General features: G+C 43.5%; 1 protein-coding gene across 4 annotated transcripts in view; it reads right to left on the bottom strand.

Annotated features, from left to right (window-relative positions):
- Positions 1–298: 298 nt before the first annotated feature.
- The window catches only part of mlxip (MLX interacting protein), a 31,995-nt gene continuing 12,527 nt past the window's right edge, over positions 299–19,766 (bottom strand). For 2 of the 4 annotated variants that reach the window (XM_069182232.1, XM_069182235.1), the window contains exons 3-17: positions 19,214–19,299; positions 18,647–18,736; positions 17,997–18,038; positions 16,027–16,267; positions 15,174–15,263; positions 14,763–14,830; positions 13,750–14,272; positions 12,816–12,922; positions 12,418–12,538; positions 11,334–11,455; positions 10,842–10,958; positions 10,169–10,296; positions 9,639–9,762; positions 7,533–7,662; positions 299–4,675 (exon numbers count right to left, since the gene is read on the bottom strand). In XM_069182232.1, the coding sequence (XP_069038333.1) occupies positions 4,554–4,675; positions 7,533–7,662; positions 9,639–9,762; positions 10,169–10,296; positions 10,842–10,958; positions 11,334–11,455; positions 12,418–12,538; positions 12,816–12,922; positions 13,750–14,272; positions 14,763–14,830; positions 15,174–15,263; positions 16,027–16,267; positions 17,997–18,038; positions 18,647–18,736; positions 19,214–19,299 (2,111 nt within the window). In that variant the 3' untranslated portion in view covers positions 299–4,553. Of the gene's footprint in view, positions 4,676–7,532; positions 7,663–9,638; positions 9,763–10,151; positions 10,297–10,841; positions 10,959–11,333; positions 11,456–12,417; positions 12,539–12,815; positions 12,923–13,749; positions 14,273–14,762; positions 14,831–15,173; positions 15,264–16,026; positions 16,268–17,996; positions 18,039–18,646; positions 18,737–19,213; positions 19,300–19,766 lie in introns of those variants that run through there. The other 2 variants (XM_069182233.1, XM_069182236.1) reach the window with 2 other exon arrangements.

The following is a 19,766-nucleotide window of genomic DNA, read 5'->3' as shown; positions in this document are numbered from 1 at the left end:
ACATTTCTAAAACGCTAACACACAAAAACCTAAAAAAAAAAGATAATGCAAGCTAAACGCTAGGTGACACGGAGATCCTCGGTACTTTTTGATTTTGAACAGCAAAATTCCAGGTTGGCTTGTTCCGATTACACACGTCTAGAGATTAGTCTCTCAGAGATAAAACTATGAGGTCACACCACAATCACATGTCCAGTGTACAAAGACCAATAAACATCAGCTGTGGTATCTCGACTACATCTCTGAAAGGACACGGATCAGAACGTAAGTTTAAAAAAACAGAAACATACACAGAAGCTCACCTGTCTTGTGAACTCTTTTATTGGATCAAAAATCTGAATTCTGTGCGAGACCAGTTGCATACCTCATTCTTATCCTGCACATCTCCTACAAGGCCTTCAAGAAAGCACCCCCTGCATTGCGCATCACTGCTGTAATGGCCACAATGGCTCTGGATATCTGACTTTTCAGGTCTTCGGCCCTCCTCAGGTAAATCCTGTGCAGCATCTCTTTAAGGTGATTCCACAAGAAAGTCGTGACTCAAATGGTTTCCGATGTGGGTGGAGTGGGGGGGGAGGGGGAATGTTTTTTAAAAAAGTGCTGCAACCAGTCCTTTGAAGAGGACTCCCACTTGTAATATAACTACTGTAACACTTTGACAAGATGTTCCTTCCTTTTTGAAGTTTACAGTACTGTTTGGGTGGGAAGGTAATATTTCCTGATCTTAAGGTCAAATGTTTTCAACATAGAAAAAGAAGACTGGTAGCAATATGCTGGAGCTCTGAGCCCAAGTCTAGTTTTCTAGTTGAGGCTTCGGACAGCCGTTGTGGCTGTCATCTGTTTCAGAGTTCTCCTGGGTTCCAGCTGCACACTGCTTGGAAAAGTTCGGTGATTAAGATGAGTTAAAACGATGTCTAGTTCTTTCTTGAAGTCCGTGCACATCCATGAAAGAAACCAATGATCTCAACACATCATACCTTTAAAATGCATACACAGACAAAACATGAAATTAAGCTTATCTGAATTTCAATTTTTGCATTTTGTTCCATGCCTTGTAACTCTTTAAATTTTTCAAATAATAGATAATAATGACAATAGAATAAAATTGTCAAAACCTGAAATACAAAAAAAATCACTGAAACAAAAACTAGGCCAGTTATTTACAAAAAGAAGGGGAGGAACCAGCTAAAATACACATTTACAATTTCATATCCAAATTGAAATGCCTTTCAGTTCCATTTGAATGGAAATCTTAAGCCTGCAGTTCTACAAACACCAATAACACAAAAAACATTCTGTAATTTCCAGAAACAAAAAAAGCTTTATGTACAAATGTTTGCAAAGCATCGAAGAGATCTTTATAAAATTGAACTAGACCACTTAAGTTTATGACCTAGAATGCAAACCTTCAAAAGCAAATCACATTGAAAAAGAGGAATGCAGAACGGAGGCAATTTCAAGACACGAAAAAGCATCTAGTCAACCCATTGTGCTTTTGTCTTTGCATAGTCCCCAAGTTTGCTGTTAAATTAGTCAAATTATTCACACAGCTCAACCAAGAGTACAGGGTTAGTCAAAATGTTTATCGACAAGTATAAATGCCAATTTTTTTACTAGAGTTTTGTTTTTTCCTCCAAAGATGGTGAAAGGATTGTAAGGTAACGGTTATAAACTTTGATATTTATGCTTTTGTTTGAAACCTTTTTTGTCACAGTAACCCATGTAATTAATTTGTAATAAACTGTCAAAGTTGTCAACAGCATTTTGACTATCCCTGTATGAAGTGGCTTCCCACTGACTGCCTCTATAGATATAAAGTTCCTGAGCCGAGAAGAACTTTGCCGAGTTTTCATTAAAAGCTGTATAAAAATGAAAAGCTTTGCAATGTAACACCAACCCCCTGTAATGCATTGTTAAAAATGCCTGTTATCTTATTTTTCATGCTTGTGCTTAAGCACTTGGAATTTGTATTTGAAATACAGGATTGATTAGACCTGCCAATTCAGAATGACCTCATGTTAAGCACAACAGCCCCTTTTACCAGTACAGGAATAATGTGGATTGTCTACACCTTCCACTTGTGAAGCACATCTGTATTATTTAGGATGACTGAACTATGCAAACTGCAAAGATGTCAAGAAGTCCTTGAATCTTAAGGATTTTAGTAATCTCTCATTAAGAAAGCCTGAAGGGCTAGACAGGGATAAGGGTTTAAAAAAAAAAACTTGCTTAAATCCTTTTACTGTACATCTCAGTCATTTGATCCAAGTCACTTACACATTTTCAAATGTTTCAATATGGACGGGAGTTTTAAAAATTACAGACTTCTGCCATGTAGCAACACGGCGCACACACAGTTTTAAAAGTGCATTACTTATAAACCACTGATTCACTAAAAAGTTGCAGAGACCTTCAAAATTATACAGCATTTTGCACAACCCGGTACTTATTGCTCTCAAGAGAAGGAATTTCTTCCATCTGTTCCTGAAACTCCTTAAAAAAACATACATTTCTTGATGAACACAAGGCTTTTGTCGTGCTACAATTGCAATTTCAAAGTGTTTAAAGGCATCAGGGAAAGTTCTCCCAATTCCACAAGAGCGTGAACCGCCAGATGAGGTGAAAACAAAAACACGTGCCAATCCCGAAATGGAAAGTGTGTCTTCCAGGCTGCTCCTGTAACAGAACTCACGGGCCGATTCTCCAGGATTCCTTTTGAAGTCAAATCTCATGGCTGAACATTAGATGAGAAGCCGAACAGAAAAGTTCTAACTTCTAACTAAAATCCTAACTTCTGCAGAACATGCCGTCTCTGAATATTCAACGACCCCACCCCTACCCCAAACAAAAAATCAGAGACTGCCACTTACAAGCTACATCATGCATTTCTAGGCCTAAGATGTGAAAACAAGTACTGTATTGCCAACTCTAAGGCACTGGTAACTTGCTTAACCATCTTGCACTTCATTTAAAGCAGCCTCTACTTAATTTCAGTCACAAGAACAGACTTTATTATGACCAGCAGGACAGGCGGACAAAGGAATTCCATAAAAATATATTTCAACAGAGCCAAAGAACGCAACATGTGGGAGTATAAAAAAATACCAAAACACTTCAATGAAATAAATGGGGTAGGGAAAAACGCAGAACTTGCTTGCTTACACGAAAATGCACATTCAGTGATATGCCCCTGATTTTATTCCATTGTATTTGGTAGAAATAACTCAGAATAATCTAGTGTATATCCCTGAGCACTCAAGCATAAATACACAGCCCGCCTTATTTAGCCCTTCACCTAGCAAAAAAAACAACAACAACAACAACAACATTTCACTGTAAAAGTATCACATTTGAATAATTAAGAAAGTCTAATACAGTCATACTCCATACAGCAGCTGCAGAAGTAACTTGTTCCCAATTTTCAAAAGCTCTCCAATACTGGTTTCTGTTTCTTAAAAGTATATAGGGGGTTTATGCAAGTAACAGACTATGTACAATTTATTGCAACAGGCATCAGAAGATGGTTTGGCTTGAGCTGTTCCCTTTAAAAGAAGGCTGTCATGCTGTACCTCCTGTTGTGCAGAGGCACGGTTCTCTGAATCCCATTTCGACAGGAGACACTCAAAGGAGGGCTTGCAGTCAGCTGACAGTTCCTGTTCAACATTTTAAAGCATTAAAAACGCTGCACAAAAGGTAGCTTCACATATGCAATCCCAATTCTCAAACAGTTCAGATAATGGCAATCGCATCACTAAACCAAAGATATGGTCAAACCAACAGATATGGCAGAAAACCCAACTAAGCTGTAAAGATAACATAAATGTGATGCAAAAATAGCGCTCTTTGGTTTTTTTTTTAAATATGCACAGTGAGCTTAATGCTTTTGTGCAAGAAGCAAGAAAGAGAACACTACCAAGATGCACTGTCCTGCTGACTTTGTTTTTGTACGACTTTTAAGAGTAACTACAAAAAAAAAAGAAAAAAAACAGCCACAATCTGGCTCATCCATTCAGAGTCTCCTCACTGATGCATCTCCTTATCTCCTGTGGCTCTTCCGGCGAACAATCTCTGCCCCAAACATGCTAGTGCAATAAGCCAGCAACGCTGAAACAGCTCTTCAGCCCAGTGCGTACCTGAGATCTGCCCTCCAGCTACCTAGATCCACGTGCTGCCAGGCTTGACAGGGGAGAGACAGGTAAAGCACCATGAACAAACAAGTGGAGGAAAATGCGCCCGTCTGGCTCACTGGCTTACAAGTGGCTTACTGATCCACGAATCGCGACCAGCAGCGTCTTGGAGGATCCCACGGAACCTACTCAGCCACACTGGCTGGGCCGCTTGCTCCAAACCCCTCACCTCCCAGACCTCCCTTTATTAGGTAGCGGGACTTCTGGGGCTCATGGGAATCCACGTGGACATTGTGGAGAACGGGAGCCCGAGCTGTGGTTGTGCAAGAGGCATGAGGAAGAAACGGAGCACAAACGCAGGAGCAATCGCGAGTCTGCTAAAGGAAGGAGTGGCGAGCGAGCTCTCTCCCATTCTGGCTCTGCAAGCTAGGACTCTCCAGTTCGCGGGCTGATCCTGGTAACGGCTTGTTTGGCTTGCTCTGGCAGAAGGGAGGGGTCCGACAGGATGGATGTTGTCGTGCTGAGCTGGCGCAGTGTTTGCAACACCACTAGAAAAAAAAACACACACAACAAATGCACATGATTATAAAGGGAGAATCAATGGGCCAACTCTTCAAGTGATCTAACAGTTTTACAAAGGAGCCTCAGCAGTTTGACATTACATTCCTCCCCCCCCAGCAGATGTGGAACAGGCAAAACCACAGTGCAGGCTGAAGACTTCTCAGATGTACTCTGCACAAGCCAAGCAGCACACAGAGCTCCGAGGTATTACATCTCACATCTGTGGCTGACCAAGCACTTCTGTAAGGTAGGACTAGCTCTGATGTACACCAGCAAGAATAAACCTTCCAATAACTAACCATTTTCTGCCTATTTGAACTACTGTTGCAATGGGGATCACATTGGTTTACAAGAAAGATTTTACACTTCATATGGAAGTATCTGCAAATATATTTTTTTGTCATATAATCAAACATCTGTCCTAAAACTCTTCTATGAGATACTTGGAAACATGACAAGATACTGAACTACAGGCTTTCTGAGCATAACAACCTTATGCTAAACTTTATTATCTTTATTCAGGATAAAATCTGCTCATCTTCTATAGATTTACACATCCTGTTTGTTAGATCGGTGAATTCCCTTCATTCTGGGAAAAAAAGATTATTATATACAATGAAATAAGTGTTCAATGTTAGATAAGGAAACCGTGTTAATAAATTAGTTATCAGAGTTACAGTTGTAGGCCACCCACTTGTACATAAACTCTATACATCTAAAGAAAAAACGCCTGTGCAGAAATGTGCCTAACTTCATCTCTTTACATGTTTAACTTCGCCACTCAAGTTGATCTGAAAGTCCATGCATGCTGGAAGAGTAAATGGGTGCCACCACTGATCACAGACTCTCACAGCCATGTCAAAAAGTCCTACTATTTTACAAGTTTAAAACTAGTCTCGTATTAACAATAAATATTTTAATAAGGGATGACAGCGCACTGACAATGATCTCCAAACTTCAGGCTTTCTGTACAGTGTACAAGCTTTCTACTACATTGTGTCCCATGGCTCACACTTGGCTTTGTGGCTGTCACCTCTACCAGCTCTCAGCTGCCTCTACGAATTCATGTAATGTTATAATCTCAACTGAGTTCTAATGTCATATTCGCCGTTATGTGATCACTGTCGCTTGAAGAGCAAAAGCACACACTGGTGTTGCACTTTAAACTTTAAATGCTCTTAAGCGGGAAATATAAAAATCGACAGGGCAAGATCTAGGGGACCTGCTTCACAGATTGCCTGCAGGTGTCATTTTTGTAGTTTGATCAAGGTAAAATGTGACGCAGTAATCAACATAATATCAACGTGCAAAATCCTAACAAGTCAAGAATAATTTCTTTTGAGTGTTCTCGCCTCTGGAAAGTCCAGATAACACAAAAGGAAGCAGTCAGAGATCTTCCTAATCAGCATTTTAACAACTTTCCTGTTCCACACTTTTGCTGCAAATTCTAAAAACAGTAAAAGATAAGCATCTGAAGATCAAAGGAGTAAATATGTTTGATTTTTCTTATGTTTCAAGGATCTATTGCATGTACTGTAACTTTAAAGACCACGCGCCAAACAAAAGAAATCTTGCAGGCAGCATGTAGCCGAAATTGCACAAGATTTACTATCAGGCAAGCAAGCGCGTGCTTCTACCCAATTTTGATTCACAGAGCCTGAAAAAAAAATAAAAAAGAATCTCCTCTCGGAAAGCGGAGTTTGGCGGAAATCAATTTGATCAGTACGGATAAAAAAATGCTTATGTTCTACCGTGCAAAAAATTATTTAAAAGACAGCTTATCGCGGTTTCCCAAAAATATTTTATGAAAAAAAAACTGCCGTTTCTACAAAGATGGCGTGATTCATCTAAAGCAGAATATACAAATAATAGGAATGTAGAAATAAATGGAACTCAACTGTTGTCACGAAACTTTTAACCTCCATCACAAAAACAAAATCTCTGCGCCGAGGCTGCAGGAGTGCTGAATTTCAACTGGTTTTGTGAAAAGGAAAATCAAAGTAATAAAATGAGGTTCGGAACCAAATCTTATGTGAAGTGGGATTTAAAGTGAGGAAGCCACAAAGAAAAGCGTGTGCATCATTTTGTCTAGACCAAGCAGAGACAATTGTTTTAGAAGCTACAACAGCTGTCCTTTAAGGGTGTCTCTAGGTCGTGTTTTTCCCCAGTTTAAATGCCTCTTTCATCACCAGTCGTCTGCCAATGGCCAGACGGTGCTGTCAATCACCAACGTTGTCCTTCCATTCTCAACATGATCATCCCCTGACCTCTGACTGGACAGAATGGTTGCCTTCTTTCGAGGTGTATGGGATCAGGTATTGGAGGAGAACAGAGTTCTGGGCTCATTTAAGGAGGTTCACATGTCACATCAGACCACACATGGAACTCACAACAAAATGGGTGCTCCCATTTGTTCTGATTAAAAATAAAAGGTGCAAATGCTTTAAGACAGAACGTTTCTTTATCAGACTCTGAAACTCTGCGATGCACATGATTTATAGGGGAAGCTAAAAAAAATATTTAAAAGAGCCTAAAAGGTATTAAACGCTACAGCAGATACCAATCACCATCTAAACGGAAAACATTTGCAGCAGGGCAAGTAAACATAGAAGCAGCTCTGCAAAACGAGGCAGCACATTCATAGGTGCTTGAAACTATTAGCGTTCCTCAATAAAACGCACTCCCTCTCTATGTGATAATACAGCAATTTTTAATCTTGCGATTCAGGCAAACGCAGCAAGTTTTTTAGTGGCAACGCAGTCAGCCTTTTCTTGGGTTTCTAGTCGTCTCTAAATGCCGAAAATTCTTCATTCTCGAACAATCTGCGTAGGCATCAGTACTCACTTGGGCGCAGAACGGGCAAGGAGCAATGTCGATCAAGCCACTGGAGTGTAGTCTGACACAGCTCTTCCGTGCTCGTCGTAGAAACCATCCCGTTGAATGACTCAAACAATGGCTTTATGATTATGCTGAACTGTTGACTCACAGGTTAAGGTTCAATTGAAATAAATGTTTTGCTATTAAAAAACAAGCATGGAAACGCAACCATCAGAAGCATAACGCAATCCCAGTCGTGGTCTTGGAGGACCACACACCTGGCTTCTGTTCCAGCCCAGCCCAGTCGCTCAACAGAACAGGTGAAGGTTTATTCCGTTCTGAAAAGAAAGGAGGCAATGTTCCAACTGTTTCAGGCTTCTTCAGTGGTGTCAGGTGCTCCCTTTCTTTTCAGCATGGAATAAACCTTTACCTCTTCCTTTGCAGCCTACACATGCTGACTCAGCTCCCTGCTTGACCTTCAGTCACACAAATGAACCCTTAACTGACTTAATGGGATAATTCAAACTGACTGCTTTGAGCTCTTAAATGTCTTTGAAGATGTCTTTTTTAACTGCATGTAATACAATTGAGAACAATATTTAGCCAATATTGAGAACAATATCACTTGCAAATATAATCTTACAACTTGTTAGTTCAATTAAGTCGTCAATAAGGGTAAATAACCTGGGCTGGAATGAGAGCCAGCTGGTGTGGTGGGCATTCAGGAAGCCTTGGTGAAAAGGAACTTTGAAAGGAGAAAGGTTGTACGCGTAGAGGCTGGATATTCCAGTTCTTCTGTGGTTTCCGGTTTTAAAAGAGCAGGAAAAATGGCAAAACAATGACCAAATCTCTAGCATTTTTAAAATAACAGTCTGTCGATACTTCCGCCATTTTAACTTGAACAGGACGGCCTAGTGTATGCAGCAGCCTTTGAAGTCTAACTCACAAAGCTTCCATGGTCAGGTCTGGTCTTTCTGACCCAGCCTTTTTCCGACGAGGAAAAAAAATTAAGACAATTCTAGCTAGGGCAAAAATGCCAGAATCAACAGATCTAGTTATGAATAACTCATGGTTATCAAGATAAAATGTAGCTCATCTGTCAACTGATCTTTGTAGAGGTAACTTGGGAGATATCTACGCCAAATCTCTCAAGTACTTTCAAAGGTGGTGGCGGTGATGACAAACTCAGATGTGCATCATCTGTCAACACGTAAATTGCCCCGATAATGCCTGTGAATACAGACATGAAAAAAAAAAGATTACAAAATGATTACGAATTCCACAAGCGGGACATTCCGAACTTCTGCTGTGACACGTTTTATTCAAAAACTTTTCTTCCCCTTTTCAAACCTCCGGAATACGTAGGTGGGCAACTCTGGGTCCTTTCTCTGGGCTGCAACCGAGCACAGACATCTATAGACTTCTCCAAGGTGCTTTTCTAAGTAAAAAAGTTGCTCGAGAAGTGTTTTTAAATGGTTTTATAGAATGAAAACGTGAACCTTCTGCAAAACCTGCAGGAAGGGAGGTGTTTAATATAGTATGGGTTGTTAAAGACCGTTCAGCTGCTCTCAATCTTAATCCGGTGGAACCCTAGATTTTTGGTCCAACCGGGCTGGTTAATCACCAGTGTTCACTGATGCCTACAGTATATGTGACCTGCTTGCTATTTACACTTCTTATACACTCAAAATTTCAGGGGGTTTAAAATGAAAAACATTCTTTAATACTGCAGATTCTTAACTAGAAGGTGGTAGGTACTAAGACCAGAAAGGTAGCTGCTTTTGGAGACTTAAGCAAATTACTTAGATCTCTCCGATTGCTCATGCTGATAGTACTCAGCTATATACACAGGTACAAATAGAAGTCACTTTAACGTTAGCATTCCTGCCTTGCAACGCTGGGGCCCTGGGCTCTATTCCAGACCTGCAGTTCTGTCTTTGTAAGGTCTGATGTGGGTTTCTTCCGGGTGCTCCTGTTTCCACCACAGTCCAAAGACATGCTGGTGGGATAACTGGCTTCTGGGAAAACCGACCCTGGTGTGAGTGTGTCTGCATGCATCTTGAAATACAATATATACTTAATAATAATAATGAGAAGGAGGAGGACTGGAGACCAGAGATACTGCAAGGATACCACCCAGAATTTCCAGTTCTGCAGTGTTCTGTTCTTCACGTACTCGTCGAACGTGTCCCGCATGTGGTCGAAGCGATGGCGCGTGATTGGGACGCCAGTAGCCGGGAGCTGCTCCTGGCAAGAGCTGCAAGAGACACACGTTCATCTCTCCATTCCGACTGAAGAGCTCAGAGTGCGGACATGCAGGCAGAGCGCCAGACAAAGGTTATCTGCTGGTCATCGTCGGGGGAGGAGGGTGTTGGGTTTGTGAGTTCTCACAAGCAAAACACATGCCTCAAGCTTGCACACAAAATCAGTTCGTTTGGATTCAAAACTTTTAAAAACACACCTGGGCAATACGTACTGGGCAATAGGACCACAACAGAAAATTCAAAATACCGAAAAGTTTGGAATACTTTCACAGCTGTTTACTGTAGGCGCTTGCACATCTAGAGTGCCTGTGCATTTTGTCACAGATGTGCACAGGGAAACGCCAATGTTATCAACATTCTTTCTTTCAGAGCGAGCTCTCACCCAGCAGCATCACTCACTTGATTGAAGCGCTGAGCTCTTCGATCTCTTCCTTGAGGCGCCTGGCTTCTTCCTGCATCTGCTGGCGCTCCTGCTGTAACTTAGCGATGTACTCAACTGTCTTCTGCAGAGTAGCGGCGTTACTGATCTGGGGGGGGAGACAGAAGAACTCCTGCACCAGTGCTTTCCTTTACCGACTCAACCCAGAACCTCATCCTGTCTGTCCGCTTGGGTGTTGTCGAAGCTAGAACAATTGTTACATTTTCTAGTTCAACGAGAAGTGCTCATTAAGAGCACATTTGGGGTTTTTCAAGAGTTTCATTAAACAACACTTTTTTTTATGACTACGACTTGTCAACTAGGCCAAATTTATGTGGAACTAAAAAAAAAAAAATCTTATCTGTGTCTATTTTAGCAGACAAACGCTCGTTTCCTTTGCGGGAAGGAAGATTTCTCTGTAGGGCTCAGGATTTATTTACAGAGTATCTATCCTGGCTATCTCTCAAAAGTAATTTGTGGAAACCCACAGCACTGTCACGCGTACACATGCAGGCCTTTTATTCAGATATGTTTCATATCAATAACACATCAAACAAAATCCTCCGTGCCAGCTTACTCGAAATAGATCAGTCTTAAAGTGTCAGCCCATACATAAAAACCAGCTTAATGCTCATTAAATGAAAGACAACCCACCGGTTTTGAATTGGACTGAGATTTCAACGTTGATACCAAACTGCTTAAGGTTTTAAAACCGATCTTGATGTTGAAGCGCCTCTTTTGCTCAGCAGAAATGTGACTGCCTCTGCGGCCCTGCAAAGACATGCACAGAAAACGTGAGTGCGTACATCCTCGACCCGAACAGTTCCATTACACGCCTTCCCTTGTACAACACCACTGGCTGATGTTAACCTGTGCCATTAACTACTGCTGCACCGTCCTCATTTCTGTAGTGAAAACAGCATTACACTTTGGCATTTACTGCTGGGAAATACTGCTGGTTCACTAATATCTGTAATGAAATGGTGCTGATTATTATACAGGCTGTTTGCATAGGGCAAAAAAAAAGGTTGCACAGTATATGTAATGGAAAGGATGCCCAGCACTGGAGGAATCGAAATGCGGAAGACAGAGGACAGGGGAAATGGAGCGGCGTGCAGATAGAGAAACAGGAAGGGCAGCAGGAACCTTCATGACCATCTGAGGCTCCGGCTTGGCGAGGCTGGCCGAGCTGCCATGGGGGGACTGGGGGCTGGGGCACTGTTCCGAGGCACAGGGGGACCCCTGACTCGAACGGCGGCCGTCTCGCGCTGAAACACAAACACAATCCCACCACCGTTACCTCCAAACCGACCAGGCGAAACGAAACGCTTTATTCGAGGCACGCAAATACGTTTCTCCATCGCGGTGGAAACTCTCCCGACTGTCTTTCCAGCTTTGGCCAATCTGCCACCTGGGCAAAGTCCCTACCTCTGGCTTTAGCAAAAACGTATCTAGGTGCAGATACTATACTGAAACCCCAGGAGAAATGCTTCAGCTATGCAGTGGCCTAAAAAGCAAACATACTGGGACCAAAAAGTGTCCCAGCACCTCTGATCACTTGAAATTACCGCTTTGAACACAAGGATTATTTTGTTCTATTATGATCACTGGCATATACAGAATGGTTTTCAAAATAAAATGTATATTGTACTTATTACCAAATCTTATGATAACAAAATACACACCACCAGACTTGAAAACAAAAGTAACATTTCTGACTGTCACAATACTTTTGGAGGGCACAACACAAAATATTAAAACATGGGTTAAATCCTTAAGGTCTCAAATAAGAAAGGGTTCAAAGAACCAGGCATGCCAATGGAAGGAGGACCAGTTGCTCATGTGCTCCGACTCCATCCATCTGTTTTTGAATGGCTTTATCCAATTCAGGGTCGCGGGGGTGCTGGAGCCCCTCCCAGATACACCCCGCCTGGGACGGGACACCAGTCCATCGCAGGGCCAGTGTTCCCAGAAGCCAATGAACCTACCAGTCCTCAGACCGTGGGAGAAACCTGGAGGACACCCGCACGAACACGAGAGAATGTAGAGACGGCACCATAGGAAATGTGCCAGGGCCCCAGCGCTGTGAGGCAGCACTGGTAACCACTGCGCCACTGGGCCGCCCTAGTACAAGATCAGAATTTCGAATTAAGGTGTCTATGGGAACCTCATGTGGGACGTCCTGGAAGAAGAAGCAGAAAATCACACACCCAGCTCCCCAGAACCCTACCGGCTGTGGGGGAGGGGGCCTGATTCGTGCAGGTCGTTAAGCTGTTCCTCTCTTCTTTGGGGACGATGAGGTGTTTCGAGTTCTGAGCTTGCAGTATGTGGAACTCTGGCAACCCTGAAGTCTGAGGAACAGCAAGAAAGCAGGTAACGTGAGGAACATCTCAAGGATTCGCCCAGGGAAGTACGATCTCTATTACTAAACATCAGTAAGGACCATTTCCACAGACGCATTTGAAGAACATTTTAGCCGCAACTTACGGATGCCTTTTGTCATTTAAATCGGAATTCCTTCATGCGTTAAAGAGCAAGCAAGGACACATTATGAGGGAAGAGGCAGGTGCCTCTCCAAGTGCCTTTAGACAATTAGATTACTGGGTACCAATCCACTTCAACACTTACCCTCCCAATGGCTGTGGGTGCAATAACGACGCCCCCTGAAGGGACACACTCGGTTTTCAGGGGTCCAGGGGTGACAATCACAGCACTTGGCTGGCCAGGGAAGGAAGCTGAAAAACACAATCCTTGTGCTCGCTATTTGACACTCAAACCCATTCACTTAAACAACTAAGCCAGCAGGTGAAACCATGATTAACTGACAAAAAGAAAAATTCAAAATAGAGTTCAAAGGGGCATTTTAGTTAAATTTTGGGGGCTTACAAGTTCAAAAATTCATTCTTCACATGTACTTTGGAAGGCTTCTACCCAGGAGTCCGGCCTGAGCCACAAACCCACAACAATCTAACCACAGCGGCAAATCAGACCAATTTAACTATCCGGGGCAAAGCGCAGCAGTAGCCAAGAGGTGAATACAGCTCACTGATGGCATCAGTCATTTGATGCCTTTTTTTGGGGGGGCATTCTGCCTTTAAAAATGCATAGCTTGGGCTTCCAGAACCATTAGGTACTCCACCTCCACCATATTCAGGTAGTGTAACAGTCAAAATGCCCACGGAACACAAACCACGCTTTTGTGAGTACGAAGACCTGCGGAGACGATAAAACTAAACCCTCCTGGGAGCACTTCTGCCACCTTGAGTACGACAAGAGAAACGCCCTTGGCCGCACCACCGCTGGATATTTTGCTGTATACTTCTCATACGCAATGACACCTGATGGTTCACGTACAAGACCTGTAATTATTCATTCAGAAAAAGCATAGCACATTTGCACAGTTCCTCTGCACTAAGGAAATGCCACTGCTGTTTAAAAAAATAAGAAATGACCCATGAATTCATAACAGATATTTTATATACCACCTCTTATATTATTCTTATTATTATTAATCCATCATCATCATAATACAGATGAGAAATGATAGAGGGGCGAAGGTTACCTGTTGCTAAGAACGTAACTGGTTTGGGAGCAGGCACAATTTTGTGCAGATGCTTTGTCTTCTTTCCTGAGACGGAGGGGTTGATCGGCCTGGGGAGGGCGAAGGGCTGGGGGCTCTGCAGCGCGGGCAGGGGGCGCGGGGGCGGGGCCAGCCTGGGGGGGCCGGCGGGCCGCTGCGGCCGGTGCAGGGCCAGGCCGGGGCTCTGGTTGAAGCTGGTGGCGGCGGCGCTGGGCGTCACAGTGGAGGAGGCGGTGTGCGTGATGACCGACGGAGGCAGGCCGTCCGGGGCGGCGCGGGGCAGGCCGGCGGGCTGGGGGGCGGCTCGCGCGCCGGCTTCGGCGGCGGCGGCCGCGGGCACGGGCGGCAGCGAGGTAGAGAAGATGGGCGCGTAGCTCGGCCCGAAGGCGGGCCCGGCGGCGGTGCTCTGGGGCACGGGGGCGGGTCCCGGGGAGGGAATGAGCTCGTGGTCGAGGCTCACCGAAGGAATCTCAGCCGAGAGGTGGACTGGCGGCAGAATGGAAGCCTGGCGCGGGAAATAAAAGAGATTCTGAGGCCGAGGGGAGACCGGAGAGCCCAGCCCACACCTCTGCTAGCTGCAGAGGGTCACCCCCACAGCAGGACGTTACACCGCGAGCCGAAAATAAAAACCCAACAGCACTTCATGACCAGCCCCCCGTAATGCTTGCGATTCATTAAGCATCCAATTAATGAATGCATGATTAATTAAGAGACACAACAAGGAGACACCCCCCGACATTGGAGCTCTGCATTCCCCAAAAAAGGCACCAGCCCTTGATCCAAAGCTCAACAGGGCACAGGCCTCTTGATGAATGATGCTTCATACACAGATATAAAAAAAAAACTAAAATCCAATTAAATGAAAGAAATAGCTTTCAGACATATTACAGTCTGCTGATGGAAACCTTAATTGCTGTAAAATGAAGCGCACTGCACTTCACTTGAGTTTGCTAACGCGTGATGCTTTCATATACAATTGTTGTCGTTTTTTTTACCTGAGTAGAAGTGCTGTTTGATAAAGATGGTATTGAAGTGACCGGAGGCCGTACAGTGTGAAATAAGTCTGAAAACACAAACACAGCAATTGTTAACAAAAACAGTGTCATCAAGTAAATGATAAATCAGGATGCTGTGCAAAAAACCCAAACACTAACCACCCGTTTATGTATCTTTTGGGTGCATCTTCACCAATAGGTAGGGAGCTCGACTCTAAACTTTCTTAAGGTTTTAAAGAGTGCTGACTGGAGTGTTCAAACATTTCACATAAAGTGAACCTGAAGTTGCATTCTTAATTAGAAATACCTCTCACACCAGATCATAATGATACCAAGAGCAATCAAAGTTGTCCATTACTCTCTGTTCAGTCTTTCCCTTTTTGGTAAAGAAACAAACATTAAGGAACTCACCTTGAAAAGGCTCAAAAGTATCCATGAAACCTAAATCTGGCTGGAGAGGAATCAATCCTGGTTGAATCATATCTGCATTTCCAGCATGTGCTGTGAGGAAAGAGAACACAGAAAAGCAGTTGCACTTTAAATATAAACAATTTTAAACAATGTTTTGCCGGTCAATACAACATGGGTGCAGCCCATCCTGTCCACCTCTAAAGTGTGACCAGCAGCTTCACGGGTGTGCAGATATGGCACATGACCTGTTAAATATCTGTGTGGCTAGTTGGTACAAAGCTCTCTAATGGAGAGGAATACAAGGACTGCCAGCTGCTGTTGCAACCAGGCGATGAGCTGCACAGCGAACTAGACAGAGAACTGGGTAGACCAGACATAGGCATCTCCAAACTGAGAGGAGCAGGGTTGTGCGTTCTCAGCTAAGAGAAAAATCTACCCGACCCACAAGTAATGTAAGCCTTTCTGAAAAGAGTAGCATGATAAGAACACTGAATAGCTACTTAATATTCAACTAACCAAATTTACCAGTTTCTTCAGGTTATGATGCGTTTAATGGATAATCGTGATCACAGCTTTGCATATTTGTTTTGCCAAACTTTTATAGAAGCTGAAAATAAAAATGTGACCATGCACAGAAAGTACCCTGTTGATATTCAGATTCTAACACTCAAAGCACCACCCTGCAAGATCAGCCTTTTACCATTCCCAGCTCCACCAAGACAACCCCTCCCCCAGTTAACTTGCTGCCTTGCTCCAGATCTTCAACAAGAACCCGCCCCAAACCCCTGCCCCGCCCCCCGCCCCGCCTCTTGTCCCGCCCCCACCCCTGCCCCGCCCCCTGCCCCGCCCATACCGATCTCCCTGGGGTTCGGCCACGCCTGGTGCGAGGAGAGGGTGGAGAAGAGCGTGTCGGAGAACTCGGACATGAGCATGTCCATGTCGAAGAGCTGGTCCATCTCCATGGGCACTGGAGACTCCCGGCTCTTGCGGCCGGACGCCCGGGCCGCCGCCGCCGCCTCCTCGTCCTGACAAAGGGAGACACGGAAAGTGTCCGGACAGCACTCTCCGAACAGCGAAAACTGCTCCCCGGCTCCCTTCGGGTTAAAAATGCACAGCAGCCAGTTAGCGAACAGCATGCAAGACCGCGGACAGCCCGACCAGCGGAAACAGTGCGCTGCACACCTGCGACAAGAGGACAGCGGGGTGTCCTCCCACCCTCCTCTGTTTTCCAGCGTTTTGGATTTACGTGGAACAAAAACACAACGCTGCATGAATCTGCAGTATTTTTTAACCACAATACTCAAATTAAAATTTTAGTTTCCCCGTTTTGAAATAAACTAATTGATTAGAGTTGCATCAGGATACTTACACAATTGATGAACATGACATGAACTTAAACCTCTTAAGTGAATGTTTACAAACAGACAGGATCCTTGGATCGCTGGATATCAATTACCTAAAGTGATGGGATATATACAGAGCCCACGCTGCTGATCGAGTGTCTCGGTTTCCCCTTACGCAGTACATGAACCAATGCAACCATGGCGAAAGCACTGACGTGCCTGCAGCAGGCTAGGCAAACTCCAGTAGAGTGTTTCAAGGGCTCCTTTCGAATTAAAGCTGTTTTGGTTATGAAAAGCTAAAAACCCCAAAGCAGTGCACATGTATACTGTTGTGTAAGGGCAAAGGTTTATTCTAAACTAGAGATTGAAAACTTGGGATCAAAATCTCATTTGCTGTGAGAGTTACCAGTATCGTATAAAAACAGCTTTAATTTCCAATTTTTTAGCAAAGCCATACCAAGACAAGTGAAATACTTTAGGGCAGCGGTGCTCAACCAGTCTTCTCCCACAAACATTCTGGGGGACCCCATCATCTGCTGGCCCAGTCACATCACTGTAATCTGAACCCCCAGAGCTCTCTCCCTGTCAGGCCCTTCACACACAAGCAGGCCCCAGTTGGTGAAGGATCTACCATGACTGCTTTAAGACTGAGCCAATCGCACCCAGCCTGAGCTCAGCCCCAGTCGACTTCTTGAGAAGAAAGCTAGGCATGAAATCAGTCAAAAAAAGAGCTACACAGCGGCACATGGCCCGAAACAGCTTCTCAGGCTGGATCACGCTGCGTTGTTGATGTTTACCAGACAGATGACAACTGCCCAGGGGCACAAGATTTGTCCCCTGCAGGGCGCTTTAGTCTTATAGCAGGACTAAAACAGCAGTCTACCGCCTGCTTCCTGGAAGACCACAACTCCCTTTTTTGGGTTTAGCGGTTAAATCTTTCAGGGAAAACACATGCGTTCCGATAAAGTGGAACACGCAAATTTAAAGAACATTTTGGCAACTTGAGTCTCACAAATCTCTGGCTAGCGGGTTCATTCTCTGTTGCTGCGGTTTACAAACTCCTCCATTTTGTGCCTCTTGAAGCTGAGATCTCCAAACGTGCAGCCTTGAAAACTAAATATAGAAAAGCAGCTGCTAAACAGAGCAACAGACTCTCCCTTTCAAATATGCTTTGCAGCCCCAAGCCCAAATTTCCCATTGTGATCGACAGATCTTTTACACTGCGCTTGAATAGGGGAACGCTGAACAAACACACTAGCAACACTAGGTGGCAGTATTTGCCATACAGTCTGCACAGAATGACTGTATAAGGTTTATCATTTGATCTCTGCTGTAGTTTAGGGAATTTCTTACTCCTTCCAAATAAAAAACATTACGATATGGCACGGGAGTAAAAAGGTTGAATACCACTGACTTAAAGTGGAGTGATATTTTAACAACACCTTTGCAAACAAATTGAACTTCGAACATAAAGCAGTACCTTAAGCAGGCTGGAGAGATCATCATCTTTGTGCTTCTGCAACTGTAACACAAAGTACAGAGCAAAGTTATACCTGGCATTTTGTAACATGTCAACCAGTACACATGATCACACCCTGTTTACTGAAGGTGTACGGCACAACTTTATCTCTGGGCTCTTATTTTGTCATTCATCAGGGGACACACTAGCCAGTGCTGAAATCTGTTTCTAGCTGAACACCCACTTTTCAGACTCCTGCATCAAATATTTTCATAATATAAATATTATTAAAACATTACATATAAAATAAACTAAAACAATATAAAATGTTTAACATTTATAAAAGGATACAAAATCAATATATCTAAAATATGTACAATTTGTATGCAAGACTTACTGAGTAGTCTAAGCTTTGAAGTTCTGAAGACTTCAAAAGGATCATACTAAAATTATATATTTGCTTAGAACTACATCAAGTATTTGGAAGACCCATAATTTCTGGAGTTAGTATTGTTTAATGTTTTCACTTGTAATCACAAGAGTCATGTACAATGACTTATCCATAACAGGTATTTGCATTCAAGAAAAAAAAGTGTTTTTTAGCCAAGCTCGCATTTCAGAACTTTACTTTTCATACATATTTTTAATTTGAGACCTCAGAAAACCATTACCCTTTTTTTGAAGTAGGTACGCCACTTGTGATATTCCCTTATAACTATTTCAATTCTTCTCTTCCAGTTTTTCCCATCTGTTACTATAGCCTTTAGGAGAGACAGAGAGAAAATATTAGATCTCAAAGAAGAACTTCACTGTAATGTACACATGTAACGTGAACAACCACAGAAAGAGAGACAAGGTACATTGGAATACATTGAATAGTCAACTCAATGGACATCTAGACAACCAACAGTGAAATACAACCCAGAGGTCACATGGAAAATAAAAACAAAGTACTTTTAAAACTTATCATTAAATATAAAGTATTTTTTAAACTGGGGACTTGTCAGGAGCCAAGCTCCCCACTAATTTTGTTGAAGCTGATACTGTGGATTCTTTCAGGAATCTTTGGATTAGCTCCTCGGATCAATTAGAGACTAAATACCACGCAAGCTCAATGGTCACGTCCAGGTGTTCATCTGTTCTCATGCTCTGCCTTCGTGGAGCTCAGGTTTCTTTTTAACTGCATGGACAAAGGCAGCAGGAAGCCTTTCAGAGCCGCGGGACGTATCTGAACGCACCTCCGGTCGGCGATGATCTTCCGAGTCGATGGACCCGTCCAACGGGGTGACGAAACGGCAGACTGGGTTGTCTCTCTTTTCGACGTCTGTGAAGAAGCAGTCCGGAGATCCGCTCAATGCCAAGACAGAAAACGGCCACGTAGTGCCTCAGGCTCAATACCCATCTGCACTCTGCACTTTTTACATGGCCTACCATGTTTTGTTCTCATTACTACATATTTATTGTCCCACAACAGGTTTGTTGCTCCTGTTGTTATTTTTTATGTATTGTAATGTACTGTCTACGTTGTGTGGTGTGGTCTGTTGTACTGAGACACGAATGGGTAGTCCAATGCACGTGTACATATGGTAAAACACTCCTCTACACCTCTAATCTGTCCCACCTGCGACATGTTAACAGACATAACACAGTGGCTTAAAGACAAGAGCGTCAGAGCAGTTTGCCTACACTTCTCATTCCCCCGTGTGCGAGCGGGGGTTTCACAACCGAGATGTAAAAAACATGCAATTGGCGATTCCAAATGGGATGGATATGACAAAAATAACTGGCCAT

This window comes from Lepisosteus oculatus, chromosome 22 (genome assembly GCF_040954835.1).
Source record: "Lepisosteus oculatus isolate fLepOcu1 chromosome 22, fLepOcu1.hap2, whole genome shotgun sequence".
NCBI lineage: Eukaryota > Metazoa > Chordata > Actinopteri > Semionotiformes > Lepisosteidae > Lepisosteus > Lepisosteus oculatus.
The sequence above is the reverse complement of the archived record's forward strand: the minus strand, read 5'-3'. Positions and strand labels throughout refer to the sequence as shown.